The sequence below is a fragment of the Engystomops pustulosus genome, chromosome 1 (genome assembly GCF_040894005.1).
Source record: "Engystomops pustulosus chromosome 1, aEngPut4.maternal, whole genome shotgun sequence".
Classification (NCBI taxonomy): Eukaryota; Metazoa; Chordata; class Amphibia; order Anura; family Leptodactylidae; genus Engystomops; species Engystomops pustulosus.
Window position 1 is genome coordinate 126,044,469 of NC_092411.1, and position 18,696 is coordinate 126,063,164.

Here is an 18,696-nt window from a genome sequence, read left to right on the forward strand (position 1 = left end):
ATTCTCCACAGGCTATTAGTCAAACAAACTGTATGAATAATACCCTCCAGATAATTACTTCAAATTTCTTATTTACAAACTATGACTGGAGCGACAGCAAGAATATGCACCGTTTGCGGCTATTTAGGATCTGTTCAAATCTGTGACATAGGATCTAGTGCAGTGTGGTCCACAACCATTTTGTATCCTGGGATCCTTACCATGGTCCCTGGGGGGAAAAAAAATAGTGTGTCCTGCAAATACTCCATATCTAACCACAACACATATGATGTCCCATTTCCTGCAGCCCCTGATCTAAAATGCCTCCTTTCCTCCATTGTCTGTAGCCCCATTTATAATGCCCCTTTTTCTGTAGCTCCTTACTTTTTCTGTACCCACCTTTTTAAGGCTTGATAAGAAGTGAGCTACAGAAAAGAAAACATTATAATACCCCTTTTTCTATAGCACCACACAAACCCCTATAATTCCCCCTAATCTTTGGCCTTTTCACTGTGAGAGGGAAAAAATGGCAGCCTCCACTCATTTATTAAATGTCCACAACAGTTTCCCCTCCTTAAAGAAATTTCCAGTCTCCCTTCACTGATAAAATTCCCAGCAGAAGCCTCACCTCAGTAATAAAATGAACACAGCAGAGGCCTTGCCATTAATGAATTGTCCACAGCAGTGTCCCACCCCAATAAAATGTCCCCAAGCACAGCCTCTCCAATTAAATGTCCCCAGCAGAGCCCCCTCAATGAAAAGTCCCAGGCAGTGTCTCCCCAATGAAATGTTCACAGCCTCTTAAAAATAACTTGCCTCCGGCTTTTTCACCCCACGGTTCAGTCTTCTTCCTTTCTCTGCTTCCTGGCTATGTGCTCTGCCTGTGTGCAACCGCTATGTTGCCAACATTATAGCGAATTGCGTGAGGGTAAAGCACATACACTTGCCTCTGCCTGCACTGCCAGGAAGCTGAGAAGAGAAGAAGCCAGAACCCAGGGTGAAGAGGAGCACTCGAGGTAAGTACTGAGTATGCAGTGCCATTTCTCTAGTCAAATGGCAGACACTGCAAAAAAAATCCAAAAAAATACTGGACACTTTAGAAAGTCCAAATACTGTATCGATGAATAAAGTTCTGTTTACACATGCAGCTCATTGCAGGTATATACAGCACAAAATAATTTAGAGGAATCCTGTCAACAGAAATGTACCTAATAAACCTCTAGCAGATTGTTGTCAAGCTGCTCATCAACTTCCAGACCATTTTTCTTTCAAGGCCTGGTGACGTGATATCATTCAGAAAATCAATTTTGATTAAGTGAGATGTAAACAGTTGTATAACTTCAAGGAGGTGGAGAGTTTAGCACTGAAGTCAAGCTTTCACAAGGCCTCCTCACAAGGTCTTTTGCTGCTCAAAGGCAGTTACACCTGAATCATCAGGAGGAGCTGGTTACTGATGTCCCTGGATGCATGTACGTCAATTACAGAAAGGGGGATTCTGAAACAGGGAGAACTTGACTTTGGTGCTACAGTCTCTTCCTCTGTGACTATATACAATCAATTTACATCTCACTGCAAAGTTGAATTTATGGATGAGGCTATGAAAGAAACATGATCTGGAAGGTGTTAATCTGCTTGACAACATATTGGTATCTACTTATTAGATATTAAAGCCAGCAGTCCAGGTAAATACTGAATACTCTAAAAATAAGACAAAGGTGGTGCAATTTTAATGTGCAGTGCTAAAAACCTTGAGGTAAGATAAGCATACCTCCCAACATCTGTGAAAGGGAAAGAGGAATCCCCCTAAGCCACACCCTCAATCACTCCCTGGCCACGCCCCAAATTTTAGCCATATTATAATAATAAAAATCATCTCAATTAAAAAATAAAAAAAAAATTCTTCATTGGGATTTGAACCTAGAACCTGCAGTGTCCATGAACAATAATAACACAGCGCCCCAACCCACTGAGCTATTAGCTCTGTGATTATCAAGGATTAGAATTTTGGTAACTAACTCCCGGGCTGAGTCCTCTTCATACAAGGGTGGGGGTTGTTGCATATTGCAGCAAACCCCCACCGCTAATAACCGCGGCCGTTGCTTTCACCGATCGCGGCTATTAACCGGTCCGTTGCCGCCGCCATCTTTATTCTGATCGCCGCGCCCCCGAACGTCATCGGGGGGCGGCGATCCGTTGCCATGGTAGCCTCGGGTCTTCGTTTGACCCGAAGCTATCTGGCTTCTGCAGATTCGTTACAATGAGCCAGTGGCTCATTGTAATGAATGAGCTGCAAAAATGCCATATATTGCAATACAGAAGTATAATAATAGGAACGATCTGACCATCTAGGGTTAATGTACCCTAGATGGTCTAAAAAAATAGTGAAAAAAAGAAAGAAAAAAAAAGTTTAAAAAAGAAAAAAAATTAATAAAATATTAAAAATTCAAATCGCCCCCCTTTCGCTAGAACTGATATAAAACATAATAAACAGTAAAAATCACAGACACATTAGGTATTGCCGCATCTCAAAATGCCCGATCTATCAAAATATAAAATGGTTACGGCCGGTGGTGACCTCCGAGACGGGAAATGGCGCCCAAATGTCCGAAATGCGACTTTTACACCTTTTTACATCACATAAAAAATGGAATAAAAAATTATCAATATGTCGCACAGACCTCAAAATGGTAGCAATGAAAACGTCGGCTCATTTCGCCAAAAATGACACCTCATAAAGCTCCGTGCGCCAAAGTATGAAAAAGTTATTAGCTTCAGAAAATGGCAATTTTTTTTTCTTTTTTGTACACATTTGTTAAATTTTTTTAAATTTAAAACACAATAAAACCTATATAAATTTGGTATCACCACGATCGCACCGAACCAAAGAATTAAGCTGAGGTGTTATTTTGAGTGCACAGTCAAAGTCGTAAAAACTGAGCCCACAAGAACGTACACGTGCGGTTTTTTTTTCAATTTTTCTACATTTGGAATTTTTTTTCAGCTTCGAAGTACACGGCATGTTAAAATAAATAATATTACGGGAAAGTAAAATTTGTTACGCACAAAATAAGCCCTCACACAGGTCTGTACACGTAAAAATGAAAAAGTTATGGATTTTTGAAGGTGGAGAGCGAGAAATGAGCGAAAAAACCCTGCGTCCATAAGGGGTTAATGCCTTGGTATATAGAGAGGGATCTTCTCAGAGATTATTGTAATTATTGCGACTATTATTATGGAGATTATTATTATTATTTTTTCTATTATTAATAATCGTCTCCATAATAATAAAAATAATAAAATTTATAATAATAAAAATAATAATAGTCTCAATAATTACAATAATAATCTCTGAGAAGATCCCTCTCTATATATCAGTGCATTAGTCTGTATCACAATGTAACACTGGCTGATAACATGTCTTAGTTACCAGAAATCCTCAGCTCTGTATCACTGGGCTTATAGCTCAGTTATATAAGCTCCTGTCTGCAGTGCAGAGGGTCCCAGGTTCGAATCTCAGCCTGGCCAAAACTTTATTTAATTTAATTATATAAAGAGCTTGTGTCTGGGGAAGCCCTGGAGACCATATATGGACAGATGCTGATCTGACCTGATGACGTGGTCCCTGCTCTCTCGCTAAGCCGACACTTCGATGTCTGCTCTGGGGAACCCTAGGAGATGCAGTGACCGTATATGGACAGATGCTGATCTGAAGCTGATGACGTGGTCCCTGCTCTCCGCTAAGCCCGACACTTCTCTGAAAAGGATTCCGTCCCAATGTCTGTAGAAGCCATTCTGTACTGTGAGTTCAGACTTTCAAAGTATTTACTATGGGGACACAGCGCCGGGACACAGCAGGACCTGGGGGGAGAATCCGTGACAATCTCATAGCTGCCTGTGACGCGGGGCAGAGGTACGAAAAACGGGAAAGTCCCGTCAAAATCGGGACGGTTGGGAGCTATGGATAAGACGTCAAGTATATCTCTTGCTGGATTTTAGGGTAGACATTTTGGAGGAGGATAAGGAATGGACTAGGACGTTTCATACATTAGCCAGTAGCCTAATGTTAGTATAAGAAGGAGGAAGCAGTAAGTATATGGCAGGTAACCACATTGTCCGGCTGGAACAATTAGAGAGTGCGATGTGTCCAGCATTGTAGGGATCGTTTGAAATTATTAGGCGGCTTGCACATAATAATGACACTCGCATGTATTGTTGTGATCACTCAAGAGTGGAATCTGGGTTTTTATAAAGTTAACTTTGGCATGACTCAATGGCTGACAACCTTTCTTATACAAATGTAATTTAATGAAAAAAATATTGTTAGCAGGGGTTTAACTATGTGGAAAAATATAAAAACAATATACTGTATCCCCCAAAGCTTTATACAGATGGGTCCTTGAGACAATCACTAGACCACAGTCTTCTAGATAGACTTTCTACATGTAATTTTCTCTAATATGACTACCTGAGACAATTGTGCCATGTCATTGGTTGCCAGATGTCCAAAAGACAACCTGTCACTAAATGGTTGCTTTAAATGATTCCTGATTAATAATCAAATTTACCATTTGACATTTATGAAAATAATAGTTCTAGTGCTCATAACCTCCCCACTCTACCTCAAAAATGTCATTGTTACCTTCAGACAATTGGTCCCCTGATTGTTTGGATACTAGATTAGACAGAGACTCCACCACAGAATTTCTCTTTCTAAATCTGTTGAAAGAAAAAAGGTTTTGCTTTTAAGATAATTTGGTTCTATTAAATTACTCAGTGGTAACAATTATGCTTAAAAATAAAGGATCTACCTCTGACATGTCTGTAAAGCTTCTTTCATTGTACCAATTCCCATCTGGATATCCTGGGGCTCAAATGTCATTGCTGCCTGCATAACCAAGATGGTGCTATACCCAAGTGCATGATACATGCTATCTTTAGCCCTGTGGAGGTAAGGCACAATAGTTACATCTATGCAAGTTTCACCTGAAACACTATATATAGCAGAGGAATGGTTATGTCTGCAAAAATATGCTTTTAATTATAAAACTGATTGTTGCTCTTCATATTTCAGAAGAGTTTTATTTTAAGACATCCGTCTATTTGCAGAAAAATGTTCAACATGCAGTGTGTTTTTGCATTTCCTTTTCTATTTTAAGACTTGTGAACTTGCTCCATGTGTCCCTCCCCTCGCTTCACACTGAAAATCCAGGGAAGAATTCTAGCGATATAAAAGGCTGGTATTACACCTGTTAATCCATTGTTCATTTCCATAATATGAGCAAAATAACAAAAATGGAGGCATTGCATGTATAATTCTAACAGTGCCTAAAAGACCTCACGAGTCCATTTCATTCCTTCATTTTACAGTATTAACCGTTACCAACCACTACATACAGTATATATGCCATGCCTTAGGATGAGGGTACACACGTCATTGCTGTCAATAACTACTGTATAGCACAGTACACAATTTATTGGTCCACATAATACAAGTACAAACAAAATATTTATATTTAAAAAAAATGACTATAAAAAGGTAAAATTAGGCCTAAAACACATAAGCAGTCCAGTGTTACTGAATTTTCATCTGAAAATTCAATAGAGATTATTTTACTGGAAGCTTGATTCTTTTTGTCTACTTCTTTCTCTATTGCCTGGCATAGTGAATAACTGCTCTTAGCTATAGCAAAATAGAATGGGTTGACAAAAATATTGTATATGTATCCATCTATCTCTGACTGTCTCGGTTTCTTTCTACCTCTGACTGACTGTTTCTGTCTGTCTCCATCTCTCTTCTAACTGCCAGAGCAGCAGACAATGGCTCCTGTATATGGTGGATAATAAGTGGATTTTGGAAAGCGTGGGGTGAAAATTTCGGCTCAAACCCTAGTCTATGACCTTGCCCAAGTCACAGAGAGCGGCTTTGCAAAATTTGAGGATTGTAAATGCAACTGTATAGATTTAGTCCTTTAGTGGACATACATATATACACACACACACACACACAGCTTTAGATAATAGATGAGCAGACATACTTGTTTAGCACTATATACTCTTACCATGGACGCAATAACTCCAGAGCTTCTGAAAATTTGTTATTCAAAAATAGGTTGAGAGCCAAAGTGCACTCCTCCAGAGCACTTCGTAAGTCCATCTTAGAGGCCCTTTGAGAGAAAGTATGTAAAATATTAAGGTATTTAAATAAAGATTATTAAACTTATATGACCTGAAATTGAACAAAGAATACCTTCATTTACATACATGAAACACAAAACTCTGAAACAGAAATGTATTCATCAACATGGGGGTGTGTAAAGTTTTACTTGCCCATCTCAAGAAAACATTAAACACACATAATGGTTGCTCAACTAATATCCTATAAATTTGGTATTTTTACAGATTTTATCCATTTAAATGACTTGGCCCCCGAGGTAGGGTTAAAATTGTCCTTTCTATAATTCAATCCTTTATGTGAAATCTTGTCAATTCACCTATAAAAGTTTTTTAAGGCATAATATGACTCTTCTCTGACCAATTTATTTGGAAGAGTTTTTAACAGGTGAGATTTTACTAAAAATAGGGTAGGAAATATAATTTCTAGAATACCCTACCTGAGGGGGTTAGGTGTTTAATGGGGTAAAATCTGGTGACTGGTTCCCTTTAAGGCATAATGGGGGACATGTATCATTATTTCTGCTAGTCAAATTGTCTCATTCTTTTGTCGTTTTTGCGACTTTTTTATTGCCTTATGATTTTTTTTCATGGACCCTGTTTTAACATGTACATTGGAATTATTACAAATGTTCTAAATGTTTCAAATTTTGCACAGTAACCAGTTTTATGAAAATGCTGAAATTTTTGCATTTACAATTTTTTTTTTAATTTATTGGTTACTTCTGAGGGTGCAGTCACATGTCGCGTTTAACCGGCTGAGATTTGCCTAATTAAACAGCTGTTAACACATCGCTTTTCCTATGCATTTTGTAAATGCAAATGTTAACAGTAATGTAATTAGGCAAATCACCCCTCCTCAGCTGTGTGACCGCAGCCTCATATGGTCGTCATCTCCATGGGGTGTGACTACAAGTGCTTAAAGTGTAACCGTCACATACAAAAAATACATAATTCTGCTCCAGGTGTCCCTGGGAATCATTCCTCAAAGTATTTTGCCTCCCAGTCCTCATTTAGTACCTTTTTTGGCCCATAGCAACCAGGGTTTCCAGCTTTCAAAAAACTACAATCAGCAAGAAGGAGCAGCGGAGCCTGCCCCTGTCACCTCATCACAAACACCTACTGCCGACCAATGACACCAGAGGTATCTGTGTATATCCTATCTATCTCCTATCTATCCATCTCGTATCCATTTATCCATCTCTCATATCCATCTAATATCTTTCTATCTAATGTCTTTCTCTTGCCACTTCCTTGTGTGAGGTGTGGGAAGGGGGGACTGCAGTTTGTGTCTGTGTGGATTATTTGCTTATACACAAGTGCTGGGAAAGCTGAGGGAGAGATAAGTGTATGCGTTTTGTCACTACATTAGTGAGGGTTTCTCCCTGCACATGACTGACTGCTGGGGCAGTGAGACATGAGATAATCATCTGTGTGCAGGGAGAGTAACAGTAACACAGGACACAGCCTCAAATTCTAAATTAACAGTAGTGTCCTCTCCTGTATATAACCCCCTCACATGGCTTTTGTCCTCTCCTGTATATAACCCCCTCACATGGCTAGTGTCCTCTCCTGTATATAACCCCCTCACATGGCTAGTGTCCTCTCCTGTATATAACCCCCTCACATGGCTAGTGTCCTCCCTTGTATATAACCTCGTCACGTGGCTTGTGTCCTCTCCTGTATATAACGCCCTCACATGGCTTGTGTCCTCTCCTGTATATAACGCCCTCACATGGCTTGTGTACTCTCCTGTATATAACCTCCTCACAAGGCTTGTGTACTCTCCTGTATATAACCTCCTCACAAGGCTTGTGTCCTCTCCTGTATATAACCTCCTCACAAGGCTTGTGTCCTCTCCTGTATATAACCCCTCAAATGGCTTGTGTCCTCTCCTGTATATAACCCCCTCAAATGGCTTGTGTCCTCTCCAGTATATAACCCCCTCAGATGGCTAGTTTCCTCTCCTGTATATAACCCCTCACATGGCTTGTATCCTCTCCTGTATATAACCCCCTCACATGGATTGTGTCCTCACCTGTATATAACCCCCTCACATGGCTTGTGTCCTCTCCTGTATATAACCCCCTCACATGGCTTGTGTCCTCTCCTGTATATAACCCCTCACATGGCTTGTGTCCTCTCCTGTATATAACCCCTCACATGACTGTGTCCATGCCTGCATATAACCTCCTTACGTGACTTGTGTCCATGTGGATTTGATACATTTGCAACAAAAAGTCTGTCAGGATAGGAAAAACTGAACATGTATCAGAAGTAAAAAGACATTTGGCGTAAAAAAAAGAGCTGCCAAATGTCTCAAAAATTCCCCACAGAAAGACAAAACTATGATACATGTCCACCAATATAATCAAAACTGCAGGCAGATGTTTACTAGCCTCAGTTATTTACCCACCAAATTATTGTATAAGTCAAGGACATAAATTTATAGTTCAAAAAATTACTGGCAAGACTAAGGCAATTTCACAAACGGAAAAGTAACTAGCCTTTGGCCTTGGGAGTTAGGCGATAATCTATCATACCCGAAGGAAAACACACAAAAGTGGGAGAATACACGGCATATATAAATACATACCATATATACTTGAGTATAAGCCGACCTGAGTGTTAGCCGAGAAACCTTGTTTTAACACAAAAAAAATGGAAAAACCTATTGACTCGAGTTTAAACTGAGGGTGGAGATGCATTGTCACAGCCTCTCAGTATACAGCCACCCCTTGTAGTGTATAGACTGCCCAGCCCCCTGTAGTATACAGCCTGCCCAGCCCCTGCCCGCAATATAATTCCTGTAGGAAAATAAAAACAAACAATGCAGGCAGGTGCTCTTCTATACCGCAATGCTCCGACATTGGCTCTGTGTCCCTGCGCGGTCCGTCGCAGGGATCGTGACGTCAGCCGCTTGCTGACATCATAGTGTGTGCCGAGCGACCAACGTCATTATCCCTGCAACGGACAGCGTGGGGACACGGAGTTGATGCCGAAGCATCACGGCACAGAAGACAACCTGCCGGGGAGCGTCGGAAGCGGAGTACAGTGTTTGTTTTTTCTCATGACTTGAGTATAAACTGTGTTGAAAAACTCTGCTTATATGCGAGTATATACGGTAACTGGGAATATTCAAGTCCAGGACCTCAAGGCCTTTGAGGCTGCAGTCAGAGACCTAAAGGGGTTGGCCACTTTACCTGTTTTTTGTAATGTATGTGTGTAGGGGACAGGATATTAGGTAATTTACCAATATACATCTATTAACTCCTTAACGCTCACTGACAAAGCCTCTTCATACAGACATGGGGTTTGCAGTATATTATATCGCTAGCAATGATCGCAGGTGTTAAGCCCTTGATTGCCACCGCCAAAGACTATGGTGGCATCTTGCTCGAGAATGCCCTGGCGACATTGGGGAGTGGTGATAGTTTGCCACAACAGCCAGTGGCGCATTGTAATGAATCCTATGTTAAAATGCCATATACTGCAAAACAGTAGTATTGCAGTATATGGTAGGAACAATCAGAGCATCACACCCCCCCCCCCCTTTCCCTAGAACTGATATAAAACTAAATAGACAGCAAAAATCACAAAACATTTTAGGTATTGCAGCATCCCAAAATGCCCGATCTATCAAAATATAAAAACAGTGAACCACATAATGGAAAATAGCGCCCAAATGTCCAAAGCGCGACTTTGACACCATTGTACATAACATAAAATAAATTAATAAAAAGTGATCAAAAGGTTGCATAGTCCTCAAAATGGTAGCAAAGAAAACATTAGCTCAACTCCAAAAACATGACACTTTACACAGCTCTATACACCAGAGTATGAAAAAGTTATTAGCGTCAGGAGATGGCAAAAAAATTTTTTTTTCATATACACTCTAACTTTTGAAAAGGTATCAAAACATGATAAAACCTATATAAATTTGGTATTACTGTGATCATACCAAACCAAAGAATAAAGTGTCATTTGGAGCACACAGTGAAAATTGCGCCCACAAGAAAGGGATGCAAATGTGTTTTCTCACCAATTTTACCACATTTGGAATTTTTTTCCAGCTTTCCTGTAAACCGCATGGAATAAAAAAATAACGTCACTGAAAAAAATAAGCCCTCACACAGCTCTATACACTAAGAAATGAACTATTTACCAAGCCAATCTGCTACCCTGTACACTTTTTGTCATCTCCTAATAAACTGATCTAGGGTTACCTATATGAATAAAAGCCAAGGTAAATAGAAATTTATAGGAGGAATAAGATAAGCAAATGCAGATGAAAATAATGAAAAAATACTGTTAGAAATTTAACTAAAGGATCTCCAAACCAACAGCTCTGAATTTCTTCACAGACAGGCTCGAAAGAATAACACTTCATGATTTGTGACATTTGAGTGTCCTATTTTATCCCACCAGTTAATATACTGCCAAGAGATCAGCAAATAATCCTACATCTGCTTTATAAATATACTTCAAGCTGCAATAATAAAACCAGGTCACTGTGATCCTGCCTGGCCACAGCTACAGACAGATGTAGAAGAAAATAGGAGAGAGTATGACTCTGTAACAAGCCATATATATAGCATGGAGGAGGAGATCTGTAGATATGCTACATCACACATATCATGTGCTAGGAGGTAATCTGTTTAACAACAATTCAATCCTGACAATAAGACACGATCTGTAGGGTTTTCATACAAACTGATTTTCTTCCAAGTTCTTTGGTTTCTTCCAAGCTCTGTAGTAAATAATGGAGTGGATGCGTGTACTAGCCAATTAAATCAAGCCTTTCATTCTGCACTGGGAGCCGCATAATGGGTAACTGTAGTCAATATGGACACCAATAACAACATAGAAGCCTATATAATGCTCCATGTATGCCCTACACATGTTAGCTATTATAGAATGGAGAAACGGTAATAGAATAAATGTAGCAAAATGTATTTATTTTTAGGGAGGTAAGTTGTGAGTTTATTTATTTAATGTGTTAAGTAAAGCTTCTCCAATGTACCAAATAAACCAGAAGTCTGCAGGTAATGTTAGAATCCTGGGGCATTATTTGACATGTAAATATAGAATGAAGCTTCCCCTGCAGCATTAGAAAACTTTTTTACAGCACATCCCCTGTACTACAGTAACACCAGACTATGCTTCATCTGTATTTATACAACATGGAACCATCCACAATGGGTTACTAATAGGAAAATGTGGAGAATAACATCCTGAAAAGGACAAGATGTTCCCAATACTGCGTCACTGGAGCAGTTAACCCTTGCGGAGCTGGTCTTGCTAATCTTGCATTTTCTGTGTCTTGACACCATAAATAGAAGCAGCCACTGCTAGAGCAGCATTCTGCTACAAACACTGAGGACACATTTTCCATCCCTCCCCCCTGTAACCAAGTCTATACAAGTAGATGCATACATGACAATATAAAAAAGTCCCCAATGAGGCTGCAGGCAGAGGGAGGGAACATGAAGGCAATGCAGATGCTCTGGATGACCCGTCAGGGACCGTACAATTCAGGACAACAGTACAACGATACCTAAGAAACCAGAGAAATACTGCATCCACACAGATTTTAGCCAATGGCTAGTATAACATTGCCCATCAGCTATGTCTGTCTAATACAATCACAGCATACATTGCCAAGGTGAAACAGATGGGAGCAGAACACTGTGTACCAAGCAGCTACTCCCAATGACAAAACTGCAGCAATGCAGAATGAGCTGCTATACTTACATGCAGGAAGGCAGCAATTCCAAAAAAATCCTGGTGAATCCTTCTTGCTTAAGGCTTCCACTTTACCAGAAGAAAATATACCCTTTGTAACAGGACATGTATATTATGCCAATATACATATATACATATCAGTGCTTTGCTCAGGTACTCATTCAGCAGCTATGAATTAGTCATCAAGAAGAAAAGAAGGGCCAGCAAAGTTGAAAGGGCAGCAGCTGGCCCGGCAGGAGCTCCCCATTACAGCATTTAAAAGAAATGTCAAATAAATTAGCAGCAGGTCGATGCTGGTACGCCGGATGATGCTCTCTCTTCTTTGCACAGGAGGGATGCTGGGAGATTTCACCAATCTGTGATGCAGCCCAATTCTAATCCATCACTCTCCAACTATAGGACACACACACACACAATATGCTGGAGCCTTAATATCTGCAGTGTCCACACGGGGGGAGACCAAAAGGAGTAATATAGGTTAATCTTCTACCATGTGATGGAGAAAGGAAAACACTTTACATCCCGGTGTTGCAAGGGGCGGAAAATGATCACAGTAAAAGGTCTGACTAAGAATCATTGATTTCATATTTATTGGACTTGGTCAGCAAAATGAATGAGCAAAGAAACTGAAAACCACTGAAGCTAAATGCAACTACAGCAATAACATACAAATATATACCGCTGCACATCCAGAGAGATTAATAAAAATACTAACAAGTTCTGTTTTTCCAAGGGGAAAAAAAAAAAAAAAAATTTAAAAAAAAGAGTAGTAAAACCAACGTATTTTTTTGGTTTACATAGCAGCTTTATGAATATACCTGAAACCCTTGTTTAGGGGAAAATGATCAGCACTTGAGGGGTGACTAGCTTTTCTTGTCAATCATCATGTTACATGTGGATTTAAAAAGTAGCTTAAAAAGTTTTTATTCACTACTTGACATTAAAATAGCTTCTAGATTCAATATACTTTCTAAAGTTGTGTTCAAAAACAACAGATTTACTGAAGAATTGTCCCATAAACCCAAATTACATGCAGAAATACTGAAATTTCTGTAATCCATCAATTTGTAAGGTGTGAAAATACCCTAAGGAGCTAATAAAGAAAGGAATTCCAGTACCTGACAAAACATATTCTCACCATATAGTTCGTGTTTCAGGCTCTCACAAAATAGATGTAGTATAAAATGAGGCCAAGATAAAATCTCCTTTCAGACACCATATCAGTAAAGAGAAACTATAAAGATGAAATGAAAGATTTATACTTGTACATTGAAGAATTTGTGTAACATGTAAGACTTGAGGGCAGTGTCTTGGATTAAAAAAAAAAACTGGAAACAGGGACATTTTTGTTAAAGTGATATTCTTATCACAGACATGTATCAGCTCCTAACTTTAGAACATGGGCACCCATCTGTATTATTCCGACGGGTACTACAGCTGCCATGAATGGTACCAGGAAGAGCACTGCTACACATCTGCAACTTTCTCTAGAAATGTCTACGGGAGTTCCAACAGCCAATTATCAGCCAAGCCAAGTATCAGCATGCCAACAAGGTCTGTAATGAGACTATCCAATAAAAATAAAATAAGAGGATCAACACTCTCCTATTCAATCCCCAAAAAACTAAGTTTGAGACAGCATCCAAATTTGCCCAATCTGGGCCTGCTTACATAACCCCAGTTGCATTGGTCCAGGAAGATACAATTGAGGAAATAGCAGCAGCACTACATTGTAACCCAGCGAATAAAGTATTCTCTCAGAAATCCATGCATACCTTGCATGCATTTCTGATGAATAAAGAGAACACGTGATTCCCTGTAATACAACAGAGTGCTGCTGCATTTTCCTCAATTCTATTCAATCCCAAATCATTGCTTATTTTCATGCAGCATTAATATACTCTAGGTACACATGACTGCTGCATTCTGTCCCTACATAACAAATCAGTATTTATTACCTTATACACCTGTGTATAAGCCAAGTTTTTCAGCACAAAAAAATACATATTCACCCACGCCATGCTCCACGTGGCTCCCAATCCTCAGCGCGGCTCCTCTTCTAACTTCTCTATGCTGTACTAACCAGCAGAGCCGCGTCCATGTGTTCTGCCGGCCGGCGCACACTATGATTCCACTGATGACGTCATAGTGTGCGCCAGCCGGCAGATTGCGTGGGCGAGTCTCTACCGGCTATAACAGCATAGAGAAGATAGAAGGGGAGCCGCGTGGAGCATCGGAGCGTCGAAGGGTGAGTATGTAAGTTTATTTTTTTTCGTGCTGGGCGGGCAGGCTGTACACTACGTGGGGGCCGGCCTGCTGTACACTATGTGGGGGGTGCATTTCCCACCCTCAGCTTATACTCAAGTCAATAGGTTTTAATAGGTGGTAAAATTAGGGGTCTCGGCTTATACACTGGTCGGCTTATACTCACGTATATACGGTACTTCTGGAATGAGGAGCAGGTATGACCTTTTGTATTTTACTATTTCTTTTGTAATCCAGGACAAATATATACAATTTAGTTTTATTATCACCATCATCATCCCGTTTTGGTACAATAGCTCAATATAACGTTGCTGTAGGTTGCATTAGGTTTCCTCTCTACACAGTGTCAGCACAGAAAGGAGACACTGACTAACCAGATCCTAGTGGATCCCCAAAAAATAATTTCTGTAAATGTATGCTATTGGTAGCAAATTGTGCTAGATCCTAGCCTGGGGATACTTGGAACAGTGGCAGAAAAAGTCTACCACAGGCCCTCGGCTGGACTCCAAACCTCGCCTCCCCCTCCCCTATTGTATTTGGAGACGGCACAATTTTGCCAAAACAGCCTCTGTTCTCTGTAGACAGAACAGTTCTGCACAAATATTCCTTGAGGCATGGCAACATACCATATAAATCTGTAAACAATGACAGCAGTCTTTCTAAGTCTATTACAGTTTATAATGGGTCCATAGTGCAACTGATCACCAAGTTTAGTTTACAAATTAAGTTTACCATCCACCAATATCCGCAAGTATTTTTTCAGATGTAGTTTTACCAAGTAATTGACCTTTTAGAACATAATTGTACTTTTTGTAATACGTTGAAGCAGACGCCCTGTGATTTGATAGAGGTTGCTGGCAGGGTAAACTTTAATTACTTTTAGAACCTTCAATGGTGAAGTTTGGCTATAAAACCATTTTTTGCAATCTTTTTTACAAGGGATATTGGAACTTGTCATTAGGTTAAAATGCCCTGAAAAGCAAAAACATCTTTCACTGTATAATATACATAGACTCAAACTTAGGCACTTGACAAGGAATATAAATAAATCTTTTGCTTAAATTTTCTTAAATAAATTATTATATATGCTCCAGTATAAGTCGTGATTTTTAGCAAAATTTTGGCTGAAATAGCCCCACTCATCTTATAGGTGAGTACAGGCAGTCCCCAGGTTACGTACAAGATAGGTTCTTTAGGTTTGTTCTTAAGTTAAATTTGTATGCAAGTCAAAACTGTATATTTTATCATTGTAGTTCCAAGAAAAAAATATTCTGTCACATCGGGCAGAAGTCTGCCTATAACTAGGGGTCATCTGCAAGTCGGTTGTCCTTAAGAAGGTGACCGACTGTATATAAAAAAAATGTAAAAAAAAATAAACATAGTACTTCCTCACTGGGGCTCCCTGCAGCTCCTCTTCTTTCACATCTTCCTATGTTAAAGAACGGGTAGACATGGCTCCATGCACTCTGCCTGTGCACATAAAATGATGCGGCAGTGTTGCTGTCTGATGACATCATTGTGTGTGCTCGCGGCCAGAGAGCATGGAGCGGTCACTACCCAGGTGAGAAGACTTGATGTGGGTAGCATCAGATGCAAGTACAGAGAATGTTATTCTTATATAAAACGAGGATGGGCTGCTGCTCGGCTCTTCATCAGTGAGGGGAGGCTGCTGCTGAGCATCATATTGCTGAGGGGAGACTGCTGGGCATTTCCTAATAGGGGAGGCTGTGACCAATGCATCTTTTCCCCCTAGGATAATACTTGTGTCAATAAGTTTTCCAAGTTTTTTGTGCTAAAATTAGGTGCACTAGCTTATATTCGTGTCGGCTTATACATGAACATATAGTGGCTTATTTACTTAGGGTCAACGGATCGCATTTCTGTCGGACTTCCCAACGTTTTCGGGGATAACAAGGCTGGGAATTTAGAATAGGACTGTGTCACACGGGATTGGCTTTTGGCGCAATTGTGCCCGCTTTCATGCAACAGAAATCAAGGGGGCGGGCCATCGGACGATCCGACGGATTCGGAAAGAGCGCAGGATTTAACTTTAAAATTGTGTCACAAGACAATGCACTTACATACACCTGGAAGAAGAAGCTGAACTCTGGTGGACCTGAGCGGGGATATCGGGCGCACGGTCTTAGTGTATCACGCCAGAGTGCATTATTGTCGGAACAATGCACTGCGGGTGAACTCCTCAGACAGTTAAGTAAATGTGCCCCATAGTATCTTAAAATTAAAATCTTCATCTTTTTTAAACGGAAAGCGGATTCTCAATTTAAATCGTTGAAAATTCAGTAGAACTATTTAAAGGACATCTACCACCAGAATGAAGGACTGTATGCAAATGAACCTGTATGCAAATGCCCTTTAAATTCCAGGAAAGTAAATGGGTATTGGTGGAGAGTGGTGTTGGATTAACTATCTGGGTTAAGACTAGAACCTCTCTCTCCAGGTTGCTCATCACTTACCGTGCTGTTCCCCTATGTTGCCCCCCACTTATCTCCTTATACCCCTTACTCTATGTTGCCTCCCCTTATGTCTCACTAGCCATGTCTCTCGCAGAATTATACTTTAAAATATGTGGCGCTTATGGCTCTCTCAGCCAAAAAGGTTCCTGACCCCTGCCTTACATGGTAGTTTCTTTTAAATCAAATAGCTAAATAAAAATGTTTGATTTTGCTACTTAAAAAATAAACCTGAAGAGTTAATCGGACCATACAAACAAATATTGGATGAACCTGCAAATGTTGGGTATGCTCTTCCACTAGTACTTATGGGAACCTCCCGATTATGCTTGATACAGGACATGATATCTTTAATTTGCTGGGAAAAACTATTATCAAGTGGAATGTTGTAGATACAGATTTGGTTATTATACTTACACTGGGATATTTTCATATGCATCTTCAAAGCCTTCCTAAAAGAAAAAGAAAACATTATCAGGGAGTATAATTTACAATCAGATTAGTACAATCAGATTAGTACATTCTTTTAGTAACGTTATTATGAATAGATTATACAATGAAAGTATTCCATTATATCCCGAATTTTACAAACCCACTTGCTAATACTAATACTTGTAATGATGTTTACTCCATGTAATTTGTTTTCTCTCATCATATGTACAAACATTCCTAGAAATGCTCTGTGGCATGTATCAATGACATATCACTTTCAGCAGGTTGTCACTTGCAGTGAATGTTACCTCATACTGTACTACTAAATCATTTCTGCCCCCATAGAATACAGTTTAATTTAAATACAACAAATTTACAGATGGCAGATGTTTCCATTAAGTCAGTATTTATGGATCGTGTACTAGTTCTGTCTGTCATTGGCTCCAAATGCAAAACAAAAAAAGAAAAAAGAAAATTGAGAAACAAGCTGCTCATCTGTGCCAAGTGAACAAAATGATTTATGTATTAACCCTTCCTTTTTTGTATTATCACTTGCGTCGCTTTATATGGTTATAACTTGTGAACACTTTTACTTATCAAAGCGATTTTGAGATATTTTTTTGTCATTTTAGTGGTCAATTTTGGCTGATAAGTTTTACATTTATTTATTAAAAAAAAAAGTTTTTGACCCCTGGACGACGTACTATTATGTCACGTGTCGGCTGCGGGTGAATGGAGAGGGCTCAGGGGCCCTCTCCATAGCCGGTAAGTGTTTGCTACATATCGCAAAGGTGCCGCTGGCTTAAAAAAGATGGTGGCGCATGGTGAAGATTGTCGCTCCCCATAACGCCATGGGGGGGGGGGGCTGCGATCAGTTGCCATGACAGCCTCGGATCTTCTGAAGGCCCAAGGCTGTCTCATTTTAACCTATTCATTACAATGTGTGATTTGTACATTGTAATGAATAAGGAGGAAAATCCCCATATACTGCCATACTGTAATATGGCAGTAAATGGTATGATCAGACAACCTAGGGTTAACGTAAAAATAGTAAAAAAATAAAAATAATAATAATATTAAAAAGTAAAATTCAAATCACCACCCCTTTCCCTAAAAGTCATACGAGTATATATAAACCAAATCATAAACAAGTTATCACCGTATCCCAAAATGTCTGATGAAAATATTATAGTTTTTCACTGCGTTTAACCCCATAATGGAAAATAGCGCCCAAAGCATTTTTTTGCCACTTTGAAAAATATAAAAATAAATAAAACGTGATCAAAAGGCTGTACAGTCCTTAAATAGAGAACCATTGAAAACGTCAACAGTCGCAAAAAATGACACCACCCACAGCTCCTTACACTTCAGTATGAAATATATTGGCGCTAGAAGATGGAAAATTAAAAAAAAAAATTTGTGCAGGAGGTTTTGATTTTTGTACATGTATGAAAACATAAAACCTATACAAATTTGGTATCACCGTAATCATACCGACCCAAAGAATAAAGTAGACATGTCATTTGGGGCGCACTGTGAAAGCCATAAAATCCAATTCCACAAGAAAACGGCACAAATGCAGTTTTTCACCAATTCAACTGCATTTGAAATTTTTTCCCCGCTTCCCGGCATG

General features: G+C 39.5%; 1 protein-coding gene across 2 annotated transcripts in view; it reads right to left on the minus strand.

Moving 5' to 3' along the window:
- TTC39B (tetratricopeptide repeat domain 39B) overlaps positions 1 to 18,696 on the minus strand; it is a 67,569-nt gene that overhangs the window by 17,196 nt on the left and 31,677 nt on the right. Inside the window, exons 2-5 of one of the 2 annotated variants that reach the window (XM_072152957.1) lie at positions 17,049 to 17,083; positions 6,039 to 6,143; positions 4,788 to 4,919; positions 4,619 to 4,695 (exon numbers count right to left, since the gene is read on the minus strand). In XM_072152957.1, the coding sequence (XP_072009058.1) occupies positions 4,619 to 4,695; positions 4,788 to 4,919; positions 6,039 to 6,143; positions 17,049 to 17,083 (349 nt within the window). Of the gene's footprint in view, positions 1 to 4,618; positions 4,696 to 4,787; positions 4,920 to 6,038; positions 6,144 to 11,904; positions 12,283 to 17,048; positions 17,084 to 18,696 lie in introns of those variants that run through there. The other variant, XM_072152965.1, reaches the window with a different exon arrangement.